At 34.6% G+C, this 22002-nt stretch overlaps 1 protein-coding gene across 1 annotated transcript in view; it reads left to right on the top strand.

The window, feature by feature from the left end:
- Nucleotides 1-22002, top strand: part of LOC145284085 (uncharacterized) — a 473693-nt gene that overhangs the window by 414254 nt on the left and 37437 nt on the right. The window contains exons 115-119 of the mRNA XM_080133151.1: nt 1004-1225; nt 3114-3216; nt 4971-5088; nt 16269-16408; nt 21180-21298. Coding sequence (XP_079989277.1) covers nt 1004-1225; nt 3114-3216; nt 4971-5088; nt 16269-16408; nt 21180-21298 — 702 coding nt within the window. The remainder of the gene's footprint in view (nt 1-1003; nt 1226-3113; nt 3217-4970; nt 5089-16268; nt 16409-21179; nt 21299-22002) is intronic.

A 22002-nucleotide genomic window follows, 5' to 3' on the forward strand; every position in this document is an offset into this window, starting at 1 on the left:
ATATCTAAAATTTCAATTGTTTGTACACAAAATTGTCGGATGAGTTTGGTAGAGTTCTCAAAGGTCAAATCGTTTAACTTTGACCCTTTAACAGCCAAATTTCTGGCCGAAAACCGATCACATCGATTTTCCCAAATCTCAGTACACTGTATGTCAAATTTCGAGTTTGTAGACTGAAAATTGACAATTATTGCGTAGGAAAATGTACACAGACACAGACACTTATATATATATATATATATATATATATATATATATATATATATATATACAGAGCAATATATATAATATATAACAAAAGTTTATATTCCAAAGTACATGAAAAATGTACATAATAATTACATAAATGATTCTGTGCTATGAAACAGTGCCTGTCACAGATTGTGCATTTCAACGTACTTAAGGAAATAAACGGTAACATGGTCAACATCTTGAAATTTGGAATATAGACTTTTGTCATTTATTGTTATATATAGTTACATTGGGCTTGATAAATAAAATTGAATAAACATACTTCCCCATAAACATATATATATATACATATACTACCGGTATATTGTCCGGCGTTTTAAGGTTAAAACATTGCCGGAAGAAGGTTTTAGTCACATACTATTTAAGATGTCTTAACTTCTTTCGATTTTCCTGAAAGTAACCACATTTTCAGTTCATAGAAGCATAAAACACAGCCATCTTCGTATAATATTTCTAAATAGAACAATTAAAATAATTCTATTGCAAGAAACAATTAATAACAAAGAGCTAATTATTAAAATAGATTTTTTTAATATAATATGCAAATGAGGCTACTTCTTAAATGTAGCTTTCATTTGAATATGTATAAAAATCATGCCGGAATGAAAGAGGAACGTCCGTTTTCAGTATAATAATAAATTCATGAAACAACTTTTTGGGCATAGTAATCAAATTGTGGACAAACAAGGAGGCGAGAATATCACTTTATTATAGCAGATATAATCATTGTAGTTTATTCTTTTTTATTCAGGTTCGAGGTTTCTTTACAAATTGTGGTTTTGCCTCTTGCACATGCGGTGTTGCTGTCCGTTCTGGAGATGACGTCATTGTATTTGATAAATGTGAATACAGAAATATAAATATCCGATTTGGCACAAGCGTATCCTTCCCTCTTGATATCCGTATGTATGTGAAAGGAACCCTCACTCCTTCAACAAAGGTATACTCAAACAAGGCAGGATCTGAATTCACAGTAAGTATAGCAATGTCACTCACGTATCTTTTAAGCATCACCAGTCGACATTTCGTATCTTTAGTTTTGTTAGATTTCGTGTATGTACAAGTCATACATACTGTTGCTTGTACACCGCGTATTGTCGTTTTCAATTAATTTAAATGTGCACACGAGGCTTATTTAGAATGAGGGATTTATTACGATAAGGATTTCGTAACAATTCAAGAGACAGGGTGGAGGAATATGTCTGTAATTATGCTAAGCTTACTTGCCACTCCTCACTCTCACAGAAATAGAACTACAATATATTTTCAGAAATAAACTCAGATTCCTAACCAACGTTTATTTACTGAGGTCAACATTTTGGTCCTAAGACCATTAATCATTCTACCAGCTCTATCATTTATTCCGTCGACCAGAATGAGGGCTTTAATTATATCACAGTTTGAAATTTAGATTAGATTGATGCATGATTAGTGCACTTGCAGTTCATGGCAGTTATGGTCCTAGAATCATGAAGTATACTTCTGTAACATACTTTTGCTAATACACCTTTAGTTGACTATACACCATTGTGTTGGTCTTGGTTATCATCGGCGTGCAAGGCTACAACTATGAGTTCCATCTAAAGGAAATTGCATTCTAGTTGCAGAAACCGAAACGCCAAGAGCGAAGCAAGAAGAGCAGTATACAAAGTCAAGAAGGAGGCTGAGAAAGATATACTGTTATACTACGAAGGAATTGCCAAAACAAATTATTTAGGATAGCTAAAAACATGGAAAAAATCTGGATATTGTTAGAGAAAAATGCATTTGAATCGGAGTGTTTGCAACAAATGAACAGCACAAGAACTATACTTAAAATGCCATAAGAAATTGTTGAATAATAGTAAAGACTGGGGAAAAAACACGCCATTACTTGAGTTTGATATAAGCTTTGTTGTCACCCACCAACGCACTCAAATCAGGTCTTAGTTGTCAAGAGCCGATTTCTTTTAAATATCCTGCTGCATCTCCCCGACGTTACCCGGGAATCTTTTTGCTTTTAATTTTGTTGCACATTTTTAATGGGATTTAGAAAATTAAATTTAATTATCACGCTATCGTTTGGTCATTAAATTATTAGTTCAATCGAAATGTTATAAAGCTGTAATTAATTTTATTATTAAGGTAATGTTTCAATCTTTATATATAGCATTATTGAGTGTAAATAGCTTCCAACATTTTCAGTCTTTTAATACACGACGATTTGTTAAGAATTTTAAAGTCAGAAATGATTTTCGATTCGACAAGTTAAATGCTTCCAAATTCCTTTCAAATTTTGAATGGTCACAAAGAAATGCATTTTTTTTTAACTATTAACAAAATTTAAAATCAGTGATATGTTTACGAAAAAAACGAAATGCATGCTGGTGGATTTTATTCTGTAATAAAATTATATTTTTAAATACGATTTTAAAATTTTTGTTTTAATATTTTACACTATTGTAATTTTGATTTTCATAAATATTTGATTACTTTTAACTAAATAAATACAGACAGTGAATCTGACTTATGGTTTTATTAATACAGAGATTAGGGTTTGGGGGGAAAAAGAATAGTTAATACTCGATAACTTGCAAAATCAAAATAAACGACACATCATTTCTGCTTGCCAAAAATTTCCCTTTTTTAAAAAACAAAAATAAAGAAAAGTCTGTATAATATACGAACCCGTGATGGAAAGAAAATATCATATTCCAAAAAATCACTTAAATTGATAAAGTACTTTTATTTTTATAAATACACTAATTTTTAAACTATTAATGGGAATTCATAGGCATTACAACAAAAATCGGATTTTTATAAACGAATGTTGCAATTGAATTAATAATAACTGAAATCTCTCTCTCTATCTCGCTCAATAGGTTCTTTTACCAACTGGGCTTCTTGTCAAAATATTGCCGAAATTCCATACCAATATGAACATATTCATCGAAGCTGTAGCATCTGATATTGGACAAACTGAAGGTAGAAACCTTTTGTTGTTTCTTTATTTTCTTTATTACTCGATTTACCTATCTGGCGTTACCCGGGAAGAGTGGCATGTAGTGGTATTCCATTCCTAAAACAAACAAAAAATAGTAACAAAGTAACTTACCCTACCACTAACACGAAGTCCGAGTGCCCACACTCCCATCCGGACTTTATGTTAGGGTAAGCCATTTTTTTGTTACTATTTTTTCAGCCTGAAGTTATCCAAAGCTAAGCAAATTCTTAAGTCAACTTAACGATAACAAATTCAGACATAACAAATCTTACAATTTTTACATTTTAAAAGTATACAGGTCGGTAGAAAATTAAATTTTAATTCTTTTGAAAAAAGTTATTGGTTGGAATTATTTAATTTTCGATTTTTCGGCTATAACTATACTGCAAGAATACCAAGAAAAAAATGAAACCAACCAAACTAGACGATATATTAAAAGGAGCAGTAAAAACGCCCAGATTGATTTTTGAAAATTCTAACGAGAGATTTTATTTTGTAAAATCATGGGTGTTTGTAATGTTTCACTTATTTAGATTACTGTATTATTTATTTCAAACAAATAATACTAATTAAAAGAAATAGTACTAATTTAAAAAATAAATAATACTAGTTAAAGTAACTATTACTCACTCCAATCCTCGACGTATGTTTGTATTGGGTTGGTTATAAAGATGGCTATGACAACAGCATATTCTTTTCCTTGTTTTGATTCTCAAGAATATATCCATTGATATCTTATATGTTTTTATGTAGAGTGATGTGGTTCTCGGTTGATTAATTGTGTCTGCGTCGGATATAGACTCGAGAGTATAAACAATGAAAAGAATATGCTGTTGTCATAGCCCTAGTTATAAATAAGTTTACAATGAAATCAAAATGCATTCTGGTGGATTTTATTTCATAATTAAATTATATTATTAAATAGGATTTTTTTAAAAATAAATTTAGCAGATAAAACTGAAGAAAAGCAATTAAAAATCGTGTGTATCTTCAAGAAAAAAATTGGAAGAAACCGACGCCAGCTTAGATTCTTAGTACATTTTGTTTTCTCCGTTTCGTTATGGATCATTCATTATTTATTATTTTCATGTTTATAGAAAACCAAAAATTAAATGTGACTTAATTATGACTTACCTTAATCATCGAAATTCGTATAATTAGAAAGAAGTTAAACTTTAAAAATAGAAAGAAAAGTGACTAACTTGCTGCTTGATTCTGTATACATTTTGTTCTCATAGATTGTGAAGCCAATGAAAACGCTCGAAATATGTTTGACAACTTGTGCATATGAAGGAAATGTATATTATAAAATATTTATTTATTACTAAATAATGAAATAATAATCAGAAAAAGATCTTAAAATCGATGGAATCAATTCGAAATGATATTTTTTTTCTTTTTAGAACACAAACTACTCTGACTGCTCAAAAAATAATTTTTATTTGCCTTTTGTTATTAAAGTAATTCCCTTCATTAAAATAGGGGACATTCTGGTTTTATTTTATAGATTAAAAAAAAATGTATGTGTGCGTGCGTGCGTGTGTGTGTGTGTGTGTGTGTGTGTGTGCAATAACTACAATCGCACAGAATAAATAATAGAAATATACGGAACATATTTTCTTAAATATTTAATCAAAAAGACTTTAAAATTATCTAAAATTTATGTAAAGTCAATTATTGATTTCATTTAACAGTCATTTCACTGATTGCATTTCTCGTCCCACTAAATTTATAGGTGCTTGTGACTTATTCCGCCCCGAAGAAGAGACAGACAATACCCTTGTAGGAAAGAACGGAAATATTTATAAACATACAAAAGAAATAAGGCCAAATGAATTCAGTAAAGAATGGAGGTAAGAATAAAATAAATTCTACCCTATTAATATTTTCTCCTTAAACCATTTATAACCCTATTTTATAATTTTCCCTTTAACACTATTACTATAACTCGGTTAATATAAGCTCCACATAACCATTTTTAATATGCTCCCTACACAACCATTTTAACCCGATTAATGTTTTCTCTTAAAACCATTTTAAATTCATTAATATTTTTCCCATAAAACCATTTTTACCTATTAACATTTTCATTGTGACACTATTTTTAATCACATTAATCCTTAAATCTATTTAATCCTATAATAGTGGGGCAGATTGCTGAAACAATCTTTCACTTGGTGATACAAGCATCAAAATTGAAATTTGTCGGGTTTGCTTCTGCAGCCATCTTGAATTTTCTGATGGCCAACGTTCTTTTCTTAAAATGCATGTTCTGAACGTCATTTGTGCCAATTTTGGTGCTTGTATCACTAAGTGAAAGATTCTTATGTAATATTGAAATAACCTGCCCCACTATGAATATTTTCTCCATAAAATCAAATTAATCCCCATTGAAATCATTTTTAACCAAAATGTTTTTGTTTGTTTTTTGTTTCAAACATTTTTTTTTTCGAAAAATTACAATTAATTATTTATATAGTTTATTGCTCGAAAAATTACAATTAATTATTTATATAGTTTATTGCTCGAAAAATTACAATTAATTATTTATATAGTTTATTGCTCGAAAAATTACAATTAATTATTTATATAGTTTATTGCTCGAAAAATTACAATTAATTATTTATATAGTTTATTGCTCGAAAAATTACAATTAATTATTTATATAGTTTATTGCTCGAAAAATTACAATTAATTATTTATATAGTTTATTGCTCGAAAAATTACAATTAATTATTTATATAGTTTATTGCTCGAAAAATTACAATTAATTATTTATATAGTTTATTGCTCGAAAAATTACAATTAATTATTTATATAGTTTATTGCTCGAAAAATTACAATTAATTATTTATATAGTTTATTGCTCGAAAAATTACAATTAATTATTTATATAGTTTATTGCTCGAAAAATTACAATTAATTATTTATATAGTTTATTGCTCGAAAAATTACAATTAATTATTTATATAGTTTATTGCTCGAAAAATTACAATTAATTATTTATATAGTTTATTGCTCGAAAAATTACAATTAACGTCAAGCAAAAATGCAAAAATTAAAAACAAGAGACTCAGGCATTTTTTTTTTTTTTTTACACGGTGGTCACCACTTATCAAGGCCCGGAAGCCACTCAGGGATAAGGGTTATTGCAAGTACATTACGTTAGTGTGGAGATTTGATGAAGTGTTTACTTAAGAGGGCGGTTCATTAGGAATTTGTTAACGATGGACTTGAAGACATCCAGGTTGTAGTCAGGTGGGAAGTAGGCAGACGGAACAGAGTTCCACAGGCGTGCAGTTCTAAGAAAGAAGATTTGTTCATGGAATCCACGTTTTGATTTAGGCACAGATAAAGAGTGGGGAAAATTTTTCATAGTGGATTCAGCTAGACAGGTATTTTTCGTGAAAGATTGGTGAGGGGGGACCAGAGATTGGAGTTCAGACGAGCACCTGCCACGGAAATAACGATAAAACAAGGATAGGCTCGCAACGTCTCTTCTGTGGGAGAGAGGTTGCAGGGTAGAGAAAAGGGCATCCCCCACTAAGCCACGAAGTCCATTTTGTACTTTGTCAAGGCAGGATAGGCTGTTTTTAGCAGCTCTTGCCCAGATATGGCAGCAGTATTCTATCCTTGGACGTACTTGGCTTTTATATAGATAGAGAATTGCATCAGTAGTGAGATATCTTCTGGAGCGGTAGAAGGATCCAACAATCTTTCCAGCGACCTTGGCAACAGACTTGATGTACGTGTTCCATTTCAGATTAGGAGTAAAGGTCAAACCCAGAAGCTTGTCAAAACACGGGGCCTCACCCAGACGAGAGCCATCCATCCCAATTGATGCCAGATGGGGATCAGAGCGTTGATGATGTAAAGATAGGAGTTTGGTTTTAGATGCATTAAAGGTAACCAGCCACGTCTTCCCCCAGTGAACCACGCGCTCGAGATCAGAGGAGAAAGAATCAGAGAGGACTTTGTCATTTACAGCCTTTGATGTGTTGCCGTAAATGATCGTGTCATCAGCATAGATGTCAACGAATGATTTAAGTATGTGTTTAGGGAGATCATTGATGTAGATCAGAAAGAGAGTTGGATTGACCCTTGAGGGACTCCAGCATTAATACTGCAGGCCTCTGATTTTTGTCCATCGACCACTACTCTTATGAGCCTATCGGAGAGAAATGATTTAATGATTGAGAAAACATTTCCAGTTATACCGTAGCTGGAAATCTTGTGAAGTAGGCCCTTATGCCATACCTTATTGAAAGCTTTTGATATGTCAAGAGCAATTTCCCTAGAAAGGAAGCCTTTGTCAAGAGATTCACTAATCCTGTGAGATATAACCGTCAGCACATCTGCGGTAGATCTTGCAGAGTGGAAACCATATTGTGTGTCACTAAGAAGGTTGTTTCTGCTGAGGTTGTTGACTATTTCTCTATTTAATATGGATTCCAGCAACTTACTCATAACACACAGGAGACTTATTGGTCTGTACTGAGAGGGAGATGACTTATCACCTGAATTCTTAAATACAGGGCAAACTGATGAGGTCTTCCAGGGAGTCGGAAAGCACTTCTCCTTAAGGCAGCGCTTAAACAGTTTCGTAAGTATGGGAGCAAGTTCTGGTTGAAGCTTTTTTAACACTATAATTGGGATGCCGTCAGGGCCAGTTGTTCAGTTGGTAGCTATGGAAAAAGTGATTTCTGTGTGCGATAGCAGCAGCACATTCTTGGGAGAACCATGGCTGGCTGTTAGGTTTTTGTTGGAATTTTTTAGATGGTATGAATTGGTCTATGCCTACAATTAACCATTCGGTCTGATCTGATACTATAGAGGACACTTCCTTTTTAAACATTGAGTGCAGAGGTAAATCAGATATGAATGTACAGAAGCTATCCCAGTCAGCCATAGAGTATCAGTATAGAGTATGGTGGAGGGGTACGTCTGGGGGCTTCTTACATTTCGTTTTTATCTTAACTGATATGACGGAGTGGTCGGAGGATCCTAGAGGAGAATGAACGGAACATGAACATAGCTCATGGGAAGTTGAGAGAAAAAGGTCTAGGAGGATTGCATATTGACCTGTAGTATCGGGCACATGGGTGGGCTCGCGAACAATCTGAGTGAGGTCATAAGCAATGGCAAAATCATGACAAAACCTCCCCTCATCGTCTGTCTTATTTTAATGGGTCAGCCATTCCACGTTATGGACGTTGAAGTCACCACAGATGTGGATGTTAGCCGAGGGATGTGCAGACAGGATGTGATCTATTTTCTTAGATATGCTCTTAAAGATAGTAACTCCGCTGCAACCCGGAAGCACATATAGGGTAAATTAGGATCTTCTCTAGAGATATCCCTGCCACACGGGAAGCTATCTTTAATGTAGGCCCATATTCCATGCCCATGGCGATCTTGGGGGTCATATTTAGCTGTTAAGTTAGAATAGAGGCATGAAACCCTCAAGAAATTTGGGAGAGAGGGATGGGTACACGGTCTTTCTAAAAGACCTATAGAACTTTGAAGAATACTCTTGGCTGACACCATTCAATTACACCGTGGAACTAAACCTACTTAATAAATTCCCCAAGCGTTTTCATAAAAAAAATTGTGTGTGTGTGTGCGTACAATTTTTTTTTTTACACTGGCATCTTGGCTTGAAAACCGTGGGAATATATATATATTACATGGAGTATCACCACTTATCAAGGCCCAGAAGCCACTCGGGGATAAGGGTTACTGTGTGTACAATAATCAATGGGATAATATCATAGTAATAGTTGATATTGGAGATTTAATAAAGTGTCTTACTTAAGGGGGCGATTAATCAGGAATTTGTTTATGTTGGACATGAAGACATCCAAGTTATAGTCAGGTGGGAAACAGGCAAACAGAAAAGAATTCCCAAGGCGTGCACTTCTCAGAAAGAAGCTTTAGGCACAGATAAAGAGTGGGGGGAAATTACTGACAGTGGTTTTAGCTAGACGGGTGTTTAGCGTGAAAGATTGGCGAGGGGGAACCAGAGATTGGAGCTCGGATGAGCACTTTACATTGAAATAATGATAAAACAAAGACAGACTTGCAACGTCTCTTCTGTGGGAGAGGGGTTGCAGGGAAGAGAAAAGGGCATCCCTACTAAGACACAAAGTCTATTTTGTACTTTGTCAAGGCAGGATAGGCTGTTTTAAGAAGCTCCAGCCCAGATGTGACAGCAGTACTCCATCTTTGGACGTACTTGTCTTTTATACAGATAGGGAATTGCATCAGTAATGAGATATCTTCTGAAGTGATAAAAGGATCCCACCATTTTCCCAGCGGCCCGGGTAACAGACTTGATATACATGTTCCATTTCAGATCAGGAGTAAAGGTCAAACCCAGGAGCTTGTCAAAACATCAAGCCTCCCCAAGACGAGAGCCATCCATTTCAATTGATGCTAGATGAGGATCAGAGTGTTGATGATGTAAAGATAGGAGCTTGGTTTTAGATGCATTAAAAGTAACCAGCCACCTCTTCCCCACTGTACCACGTGCTCAAGATCAGAGGAGAGAGAATCAGAGAGGGCTTTGTCATTTACAGCCTTTGATGTGTTGCCGTCGATGGTCATGTCATCAACATAGATGTCAACGAATGATTTAAGTATGTGTTTAGGGAGGTCATTGATGTAGATCAGGAAGAGAGTTGGGCCCAGGATTGACCCCTGAGGGACTCCAGCATTTATATTGCAGGCCTCTGATTTTTGTCCATCTACCACTACTCTTATGAGCCTATCGGAGAGAAATGATTTAATGATTGAGAAAACATTTCCAGTTATACCGTAGCTGGAAATCTTGTGAAGTAGGCACTTATGCCATACCTTATTGAAAGCCTTCGATATGTCAAGAGCAATTGCCCTAGAAAGGAAGCCTTTGTCAAGAGATTCACTAATCTTATGGGATATAACTGTTAGCACATCAGCTGTAGATCTAGCAGAATAGAAACCATATTGCGTGTCACTAAGGAGGTTATTTCTGCTGAGGTGGTTGACTACTTCTTTATTTAATATGAATTCCAGTAACTTACTCATAACACACAAGAGACTTATTGATCTGTACTGAGAGGGAGATGACTTATCACCTGAATTCTTAAATACAGGGCATACTGACGAGGTATTTCAGGGTGTTGGAAAGCATTTTCCTGAAGTCAATGCTTAAACAGTTTTGTAAGTATGGGGGCAAGTTCTGGTCGAAGTTTTTTCAACACTATAATTGGAATGCCATCTGGGCCAGTTGCTTTACTGGAATCAAGGTTCTTGATTAGTTTGACGACCTCACGCACAGATATTTGTATGTTGTGTGTTGTCTGTTGTAGGAGGAAATATGGGAAGTTGATGACCTTCGTTGCAGAGGGTAGAGTTAACAGCAAAGTTCTTTGCAAATAGTTTGGCCTTGTCTGATGCTGATGAGATGACCTCAGATCCATTGATGATGGTTGGTACAGAACGCACGCTCCTGTTCAGGATCCTGTTTGTTATTTGCCAAAACTGGTGGGAACCAAGCCGCTGATCAGCTACCTTGGATTTAACAAACTGGGCATATAGCTCTCTTGCATTTTTTATTACTCTTTTACAGTGGTTGCTGGCAGTCCTGAAAGCAGCTTTAGTCTCAGTGCATCTGTTACGTTAGTAGCTATGGAAAAAGTGATTTCTGTGCGCTGTTAGGTTTTTGTTGGAATTTTTTAGATGGTATGAATCGGTCTATGCCTACAAGTAACCATTCGGTCTGATCTGATACTATAGAGGACATCCTTTTTAAACATGGAATGCAGAGATAGATCAGATATGAATGTATGGAAGCTATCCCGGAGCCGTAGAGTATCAATATACAGTATGGTGGAGAGGTACATCTTAAGACTTATTGTATTTCATTTTTATCTTAACTGATACGATGGAGTGGTCAGAGGATCCCAGGGGAGATAGAACGGATCATGAACATAGTTCAAGGGAAGCTGTGACAAAAAGGTCTAGCTTGCATACTGACCGGTAATCTCGGGCACACGGGTGGGTTCGTGAACAATCTGAGGCAAAATTATGACAAAACATCCTCTCATCATCTGTCTTGTTAGAGTGAGTCAGCCATTCCACATTATGGACATTTAAGTCACCGCAAATGTGAATGTTAGCCGAAGGATAAGCAGACAGGATGGAGTCAATTTTCTCAGATATAGTAACCTCGCTGTTGTGGGGGCGATAAAGGGCAAATATAAATGCAGTGGTGTAAGCAAGTGCAACCTGGAAGCATATATAAGGTAAATTAGGGTCTTCTCTGGAGATGAGAGAAAGATAGGAAAATGTTTTTGTGTAGCACATGATAAGGTAAAGCCATAGCAATTACCCACTAGTATGGCATCAAGAGGCCCCACCAGAAACTATTGCATGGTCCAGAATCCATTCACCAAATGGCGATATAGCAGCCCTAGTTCTTTACACCTGCTGATAGGACAGCCTCTTTAGTGGTTAATCCAAGGTTCAGGTCCCTGACTATCAGGCGGGTAATGTCAGCCCAGATGAAATGTTTACCTCCAGTACCCTTACTAGTGACGTGGCCACAAGGATAGACATATAAACAGAAAAATTTCCGACATCTCAGGCTGCTGTTCACGAAGTACTACCGACCTGGAAAGCAGCTTTTTCTTCACCCTTTGTCAGAAAAATCACTCATTGGAAATGAGGACGGAGGGAAAAAAAAAGGAGAAGCGAGAGTTAATAGAGCTGCTGATAACACAACCACGGTGTATTATCTACTCTTCATTTAAAAAAAAGAAAAAAATGTAAGATGGACTTATTAATATCTACTTAATATAAGTCCGTTACTCCATTCCCAGTTTAGGACGATATTTAAAAATAGTCTCTCTTCCCAAATTTATGCGTGGATATTTTTTGGCTTTATCTAACTTAATTTATCTTGGCTTTATCTAACTTAATTTATCTTGGCTTTATCTAACTTGATATCTAAAATGATTCGAACATTCTAGCTTTACCTTAGAAGTAAGATATCGTAATGGAACTTTCAATTTGTGAGGTCGGGGTTTTTTTGGTTTTTTTTTTTTTGTATTAATTTAGATTTGGAAGAACCCATTTAAAAACTGGTTAAGAGTAATACAATTTGGGTTAGGTACTATATGCGCATATAGGCCCGTGTATGCGCCTCCTTGGGGGTATGGGTGTCGATGTGTGTATGTATCTGTGTATGAGCGCATCCACGCTTGCGCATACGTACCCAATTTAGCACCTTAAGAAAAATTTCACATAAGCGGGAGTGGTGCGGGTGTCTATGCATGCATGCGCACATATGTGCATATATTTGCATGCCAGGGCGGAGATGTATGTGTACATGTGAACGTTTCTTTAAGTACAAAGCTTCTTTCTTAGAACTGCACGCCTGTGGAACTCTGTTCCGTCTGCCTGCTTCCCTCGGGACTACAACTTGGATGTCTTCAAGTCCAATGTTAACAAATTCCTAATGAACCGCCCCCTTAATTAAACACTTCATCAAATCTCCACACTAACGTAATGTACTTGCCATAACCCTTATCCCTGAGTGGCTTCCGGGCCTTGATAAGTGGTGATCACTGTGTAAAAAAAAAGTATATATGTGTGTACGTGCGCATGTGTGTGCTCGCACGTACGGCCGCTAGCTAACCCTCTCCAAACAATTATCAACAAATAAAAACCAAATAAATAAACCGAATCATAGCCCCCCTCCCGCCTCAGAACCTAAGCGAACACCCAACAGGTCAAGACATACTTATCAAGAAATCATCTCACCAACGAGACGCCAAAAACTTTAATATTAAGACTCGAATTTCAAAGTAACCCCTCCTCCTACCCCCACATATTCCCCTTCCCCTTCCCCCTCCATGTATCCCTATGCCCTCAGCCACACCAGAAATGAACTTCCCAGACCCTCCCCCACAAGTTTCTTAAACTCCAAAACTAAAACATTACCGACATACCAAGTACCCCCTCCCACCTTTCCCCCTTGTTCCCTTCCTCTCTTTTCCGCTCTTCTCGCAACCCTCCCCTGACATCATTCACTCTTTCATCCCATCATAACATTTCTGTAAAAGTCTGAGAAAGCTACAGACGGCCAAAAAAACGGCTGGGTAGCTGAAACAATAATGTAACTTAACAGAAAAATACGGTAATAAAAAATAAAACGCATATTTGCTCTACAACAGCATTGAGCACTTTCTTCAGATTTTATTAATTACCATTTCTACTATATATATATATATATATATATATATATATATATATATATATATATATATAAAATTTTAGTCATTCAATGAATTTAAAAACGTGAAATGTTTGAATTTCAAATCAAAAGATGTTTATATCCTTTTATATTTTCTTTAAAGGCCGTTGAAACGTATTAGCCAAAAAGGTAGATTTTGATTTCCTTTTAGGAGGTAAACTACATTGGATTAGGTCGTAAAAAATCCTAACCGAAAATATTTTTTTATGTTAATTGATCAAGTAGTTTTTTTTTTTTGTTTTTGTTTTTTGTTTTACATTAGAAAAAGATATTTGCTCTTTTTTGTAGTTTGAAAACACTTCTGATTTGCAATAGAAATACAAATAAAATAATCGTAAATAAATACTTTCGAACGCAAAAAACGTACAGTTTTTTTTTAATCAAATTCTAGTTTTAAGTGCTTGCAGTTCGTCAGAGCATTCACCACTATTTCGTCGATGGGACAAAGGCTGAAGCTTAGATGCCAGTTCAGAGCCTATCAGATTGACAACTCTCTTTTGAGCCTTGTCTAGGAGCAAAAGACTAGTAGCAGATGCACCAGCCCAGATATGACAGCAATACATGGGCGAATGGTGGCCTTATAGAGGTACAGGATATTCGGGTGTTAGTAGTTTTCTAGCATGGTAGCAAAGAAAATATATTTTTAAAATTACATGAATTGATCATTTTTTTTAAATTATTTCTTTTAAACAATCGTCTTATCTTTATTTGTTGTTAATTAATAAATCTCGCTTATACTATCTGTATGTATCAAGTGTTTGCACGAAACCGTTCTTAAACCAGAAGGACGGTTTAAACACCCAAGCAAAACGATTTGAGTTTTATAATTATATAGATATACTAGCAGTTCAGTGTCCGGCTTTGCTCGGGCCCTATGTACTGTTCATAACTTTATGTGCATATATATATATATATATATATATATATATATATATATATATATATATATATATATATATATTAAGAAGTTTTACTCATGTCTAGGTAACCTACAACTAAAATTTCAAGTGATTAGACAAAAAATTGGTGAAGTTTGGGAGAGTTTGCAAAGGTCAACTCTTTAAACTTTGGCCTCTTAGCAGCCAAATTTTCGGCCAAAACCGATTAAAAAGCTTGCCCTATGTCTGAATATACTTTATGTAAAGTTTCAAATGTTTAGACCAAAAATTAGCTTAGAGGTCAAATTTTTTAAAACTTTGATCCCAATTTTGACCCCCCTTAACATTTATTGTTTTGGGCTCAAATCAAATTAAAACGTTTGATCTATGTCCAAGTAACCTACATTTAAAATTTCAAGTGTTTAAACCCAAAATTGACGGAGGAGTTTAGTAGAGTTTTCACAGGTTAAATCGTTGAACTTTACCCCTTGACAGCCAAATTTCTCGCCGAAAACCGATTAAAATGATTTTCCCAAATCTCAATAACTCTTATGTCAAATCTTGAGTCTGTAGACGGAAAATTGATAGAGTACTTTGGTAGGAAAATGTACACAGACAGACAGACACACAGACACACAGACAATTTCACTTTTATAGATAGATAGATAGATAGATAGATAGATAGATAGATAGATATAGTTTCATCCTATCACTCAAAAGCTAATCAGTAAGAAATGTGCCTATTTCTTGCTCCCGGATGAAACTATTTTCAAACCAGTAATATGTAATACAGTTACAGGTGTATTTATATTGCCTTTACTAGGAGGGTGAGTGAGTGAGTGAGTCAGTCAGTGTGTTTCTTTTAACGGTACTTCAACTTCTGGGGGTCATTTAATGCCAAGAAAAGGTTTGTTGATATAGATAACTTGTCAATTTCTTGGAAAGATGCTTTAAATTTCCTGAAAAATTTGTTTTCAGAATCAAAGTGCTTTAAATTTCTGAAGAAGTTTGTTTTCAGAATTAAAAAGTTTGTTTTTCTTAAAGAAAATGTTTGTTTAGTTTTTTGCAGGAGTTTCAATAAATTGGTTTCTTTTAAGTACTTTACGATTTGCTGAGGCTCCACTTCTTAGAACACTTCTCCAATGTTTGCTGTTCTGAAATGTTTCTTCCGAATATGTTTGTGTCTTCTACACTTTGTCAGTAAATGTTTGATTGTTATTTGTTGGTTGCAGAGTGTGCAGTTTGCTGCTTCCTCCGCTTGAATTGGAACGAATGAGTTTTGTGTGTCCGACTTGTATTCGATTCAGTACAATCTCCTCCCTTCTTCACCACAAAGCTTTTTGTTTTGCATTTCTGATTCTTGGCTGATGCTCATGTAATTTGTTCTCTGTCCACTTTTTTTTTTTTTGCATGGAGTTCACCACTTATCAAGGCCCAATGGCCACTCAGGGATAAGGGTTATTCCATTTCTTTTGTCACCTGTTTTCCAAATATTCATTAATTTTTCTTTTCAGATTTGTCTGTGGTATGTTGATTTCTTGATTTGATGGTTTGTGGCTTCTCTAGCCAGTTTGTCTGCTTTTTCGTTTCATGGGATACCAACATGCCTTGGTTATTACGATTATTTTACCTTTTTTGACTATTTCATTACATTCTTGTGTTTGCTAGTAGGTGTAGTAAGTAGGCAGAGACAGTGCACGCAGCATCAGTAGAATCTTTTTTTGCACTTGAATATTTGAATTATCATTTATTTTCATATGCACTTGAATATCTGCATTTAGCATTTATTTTTATATGCACTTGAATATCTGCATTTAGCATAGCACAGCATATTTATTTATTTATTTTTCATCTTTAGAGTTCCACAATCCGAGTCTATCTACCTTGGATATCCTACGAAGATTGATATGAATGTTCCGATTTTCTGTTCTTGTGTCAATCAAAGAGAGAGATGCGGTTACTTTGATGATGCAGTATTTTGTAAATATTCCAGCAAACGTACGTATTTGTATATTATTTTTGGATTTTTAAATAATTTCTGTTTAAAAGCTATTTTGATATTATCTGAAAATCATCTTTTCAATTCCAATCAAGCATTGGTTTACAAACTTTAATTGAATGCAGTTTGTAAACCGGTTTGTTCCGAACCCGGAACACATTTTCATAAAAAACAGTAAAAATTATTCGTAAGTTATTGACTACCAAACCGTTGTCTTCAAGTAACTACGGTAAATGCATTGAGATATTTTTTTATTTGCATAAAATTATTTTTTAACCAAAAATAATTTTATGCAAACACTTTATGCTTAGTTTTTTGGTGAATAAAAATCAGAAAAACTGATTTAAAAAAAATAAAAAATGTGTGTAATATTTTTGTATCTTATTTTATTATGTGGCTTTGTTTAAATTTATAAAACACGTATCCAGTTTTTAAAAAAAAATTTAGATCTATATGAGATGCATAATCGTGTATTAACATCGTAAGACTACTGCCTTAGTTGTGTGAACTCTGCCTATTCTTTTTTTTTCAACCAATCATATACTTACATTTTCATAAGAACAGAAAACCCTAAAAACATAATTTTTTTTAAATAGCATATAGATTTGAGTAAATGTTTCATGATTATAATAAATACATTGAAGATAAACGTTGATATAATTTGAATGATGCTGAAAGTATTCCCTCCACAACAATGCTTGTGGGACATAAGGCAAGAGTCCCTCTATTTCACCAAGCTCATCATTTAAGCATAATTTGGTCAAGTCCACACTTGAACTGAATTCTGTTCCACTTGAGATGCAGGAATTTAAATAAATCTTCTTCCCTTGTAAACAGATTGTTTTGTTTTTTTGTTGTTGTTTTTTTTACTCAATATGAAAAGCGAAAACGTCTGGGGTTGTTTACAAATGTTCAATTTCTTTCCCTTTTGATGATTGGCATCATTACTTCTCAATTAAAGGATGACGTAAAATTGAATGCTGTAACGTGTCTCGCCAAAACAGATTAATAAAACATAATTTATAGAAGGCACACAAGTAAGACGTGTAACGAATAGACACAAAATGGAGCAAATTAAGATGTGTAACGCTGCAATAATAAGCATTTGTAACGTGGCAATAAGCATTTGTAATGCTGCAATAATAAGCATTTGTAACGCTGCAATAATAAGCATTTGTAACGCTGCAATAATAAGCATTTGCAACGCTGCAATAATAAGCATTTGCAACGCTGCAATAATAAGCATTTGTAACGTGGCAATAATAAGCATTTGTGACGTGGCAATAATAAGCATTTGCAACGCTGCAATAATAAGCATTTGCAACGCTGCAATAATAAGCATTTGTGACGCTGCAATAATAAGCATTTGTAACGTGGCAATAATAAGCATTTGCCATGCTGCAATAATAAGCATTTGTAATGCTGCAATAATAAGCATTTGTAACGCTGCAATAATAAGCATTTGTAACGTAGCAATAATAAGCATTTGTAACGCTGCAATAATAATCATTTGCAACGCTGCAATAATAAGCATTTGTGACGTGGAAATAATAAGCATTTGTAACGCTGCAATAATAAGCATTTGTGACGCTTCAATAATAATCATTTGTAACGATGCAATAATAAGCATTTGTAACGTGGCAATAATAAGCATTTGTAACGCTGCAATAATAAGCATTTGTAACGCTGCAATAATAAGCATTTGTAACGATGCAATAATAAGCATTTGTAACGCTGTAATAATAATCATTTGTAACGCTGCAATAATAAGCATTTGTAACGATGCAATAATAAGCATTTGCAACGCTGCAATAATAAGCATTTGTAACGCTGCAATGATAAGCATTTGTAACGCTGCACTGATAAGCATTTGTAACGCTGCAATGATAAGGATTTGTAACGCTGCAATAATAAGCATTTGTAACGCTGCAATAATAAACATTTGTAACGCTGCAATGATAAGCATTTGTAACGCTGCAATGATAAGCATTTGTAACGCTGCAATAATAAGCATTTGTAACGCTGCAATAATAAGCATTTGTAACGCTGCAATAATAAGCATTTGTAACGATGCAATAATAAGCATTTGTAACGTGGCAATAATAAGCATTTGTAACGCTGCAATAATAATCATTTGCAACGCTGCAATAATAAGCATTTGCAACGCTGCAATAATAAGCATTTGTAACGCTGTAATAATAAGCATTTGTAACGTGGCAATAATAAGCATTTGTAACGATGCAATAATAAGCATTTGCAACGCTGCAATAATAAGCATTTGTAACGCTGCAATGATAAGCATTTGTAACGCTGCAATGATAAGCATTTGTAACGCTGCAATAATAAGCATTTGTAACACTGCAATAATAAGCATTTGTAACGTGGCAATAATAAGCATTTGTAACACTGCAATAATAAGCATTTGTAACGTGGCAATAATAAGCGTTTGTAACGATGCAATAATAAGCTATGCTGATTCACCTTTTATTAGTAAAATATAAGTAAACGTTTTTTATATACTTATATACTTACATTGAATTATATTGTTACTTCCGCCAGTGTTGTCTGATGGAAGTTTTGGTGACTGTGGTATTGTGTCCGTGCTTTTTTTATGTGCATGCCTCAAGACCAAATAATGTAGAAAACTGTAGTACAGTAAAACCCTCGGATACGGTGGGCATAGTATATGTTTTATTTTAGGTTACGATGTGTATTACGGAGTTTTTCCGGCCTCTGGTTACGGTATTTGCTCCGCCTTACAGTGTTATTTATAATGTTATTTGATTGTATACATGTGTATTATATACTGTACTGCATTTTGTTACTGATTTTTAATGCTGTGTCCCAGGGTTCTACTGTATTGTACAATTGTTTCAAAAAAGGTGTTTCTTCTGGCATATAGTAAAGAAAAGTTAATTTGAAAAAAGAAATCTGAGAACTTAATACGTGTGTGTATGTGTATATATATATATATATATATATATATATATATATATATATATATATATAGATAAGAACAAGTAGTTAATACATGTTAAAAAAACACTTTGAAAAAAAGTTAAAAACATGTTTAATTTTAAAAAGGAAGCACAAAATAAGTGGATAGTCCTTAATCTGCGGAGTTTCAAAAAAATACTTTCCTTCTCATCAGAGGGTAGGATTTAGCCAAATGTGAGATCGGATTTTGCTTGCAAAAGTATTTGATGAAATTACAAGTAAGTCATAGATCTTACTTGGTAAAAAATAGTGAAGGAGAGGGAATATGGTGAAGAAAAAGGTGATTTCACGTGAATGGATAGTCTAGTGAAGGGTAAAATATCCAATAACGGTAAAATCCAAAAAGTTGGTTAAGGTTCCATATATATATATATATATATATATATATATAGTGTTATAAATGTAACCTTGTTTCAATGTGCTTAGATACGTTTTCTTATTTCTTTCATTTTTTTTTTGTTTAGTTTAAGCACACCCAGGTTAAAACAAGATCATCTTTTAATACACGCAGCAGAATTCTCCAAAAATGAACAAAGAAAGGTGAAATAGAAGCCAGCCAATCTTTGTTCGGTAATAGTCTGGATATTTATTAGTGAAAACAGGGATGTTCTGTATGATATATTTTGGGAACACTTCCGTCCTCAGATTTGTATTCAACTTTAGTACGTTTAAACACACACCTGATGAAAGGTAATGTTCCCGAAATATCATATGTGTGGTCATGTAATGTGATGGAACTTCCATCAGATCATACTGACGCAAGGCAAAAAATGATCATAAGTTTCTAGTTGGATTTGCTCTGTCTGGCCTTCTTGGGTCTGGGAGAGCCATCATGATTCCGCTGGGAACTCTATCTCTTGGTTCCTGGGTCATAGCAGATCATCAGAGCATCAAGAACTGTGGGATCTGAATTGATCAGCTCGACCGTCTCCCTGCTGTCATGACAATGTCTTTCTTTCTGATCTTCTCTGGCCATCCTTGGTACAAACTTCATGCAAATATTCCGTATCTTCAGTTCCTCACAATTAATTGTGTATACAGTTCTCACACTGACATCAAACTGTGCACTTATAGATAAGATACACGATGGTCCTTATCCATGAAATTGTTTTTTTATTTCGCCAATAAACTCTGGTGTTCTGACTTCCTTACGCCTACCACACCTCTCATCATTGCTCATAGATTCCCTGCCTTCCTTGAATCTCTTCTACCACTCAAAAACTGATGCTTGACTCATGTAAGATGGGATAAACGCAGTTTGAAGCATTCCATACGTTTCCGTGGCATTTTTCCCTAGTTTCAAAGAGAATTTATTGCATATCGTTCTTTCAAAGTGTCCTCACATCCAGATTGCATTTTTGAAATTCACCAGCTATGACAATCAGGCTTTAGTAGGGTGTATTCCAATTCCTGCTGTAACTATTCATTTGAACGTGAAATCATAAAAACTGGTCAGTCATCTCATAAGATGTATAGCAATAACATACTGACCTTTTATGGGTCTACGGCAATTTTAAATGCCTGTACAAAACAAGTGTGGAAACTTATTGAATGCACCTTCCAATTGTATATTGTATTCATAAAAGTGTAATCTGCATAGCTCATTTTACTGTTATGTGTTTTCGTTGGCTTTAGTTTGTGTCAATCCATTGTATTGCCTTCATTAAATTACTTTTATATACATATGAAACAATGCTTCAAGCAAACTATATTTACTTCTCCGATTAATAAAATATTATTCTATACCTTATTTTTGGTATTTCTTTGTTCCAGTGAAAGACATCACAGACAGTTTACAAATGGAACCTACACCATTACTGGATTTTAGTAAAAAAAGGAAGAAAAGATCAACTGGAGCCTTTGTTTATAATCCGACGTATGGGTTAGAGACGGTAAGTTAGAAATAAGTATTTTCTCTTTTTTCATTATCATTGTCTCGTTTAATGGTGCCTGGGTAATATAGAAGTGGTACCTGATGAAGAATTTATGACACAACACAAACCGGTTATTTGCAATTTCAAGCTGAAAAAACTTCATAAAGCAAAGAGAAATTTTATTCCCAGGAGAAATGAGTAATGTTGAATTAAGGACGCGAGTTTCTAGACTACATGATGGAGCGTTCGCTTAACAGATCCATTTCAAAAAGTGTGGAAGAACAGTGGAAGATGTTGAAGAATGTTAGAGGTAACAAACCAGTCTTGTGGGAAGACGAAAAGGCATGCAAGGTGACATGATCCCCATTCTAGTGAATTGAAACAGACGGCCTGAACCTCAATACAAGATACTTGTCTGTCGCCGATTATACTTGCCAGCAAAACATTTATATTGCCGAGTGTTTTGCTGACTGAGTACATTGATGCCTCGCTTGTCAAACGTTTTGGTGGTCGAACATCTCGGTGTTCGAACCAAAAGGTGGAGATTTTCTTGTCTCAGTAGTCGAATTAAATTTTCAGAGGTCGAAATGCAAAGAAGCAGTAGTGTTCCTCAATGGAACGTTGTAATCCATAGTGGTCATGATGCTTTTAAAGTGTAGTATGACGACCCATTCCTACTCCGAAGACGTCGCAACACCAATCTGAACTTTGCGATGAGAGTT

Source organism: Euprymna scolopes, chromosome 8 (assembly GCF_053919585.1).
Source record: "Euprymna scolopes isolate OS-2025 chromosome 8, ASM5391958v1, whole genome shotgun sequence".
NCBI lineage: Eukaryota > Metazoa > Mollusca > Cephalopoda > Sepiida > Sepiolidae > Euprymna > Euprymna scolopes.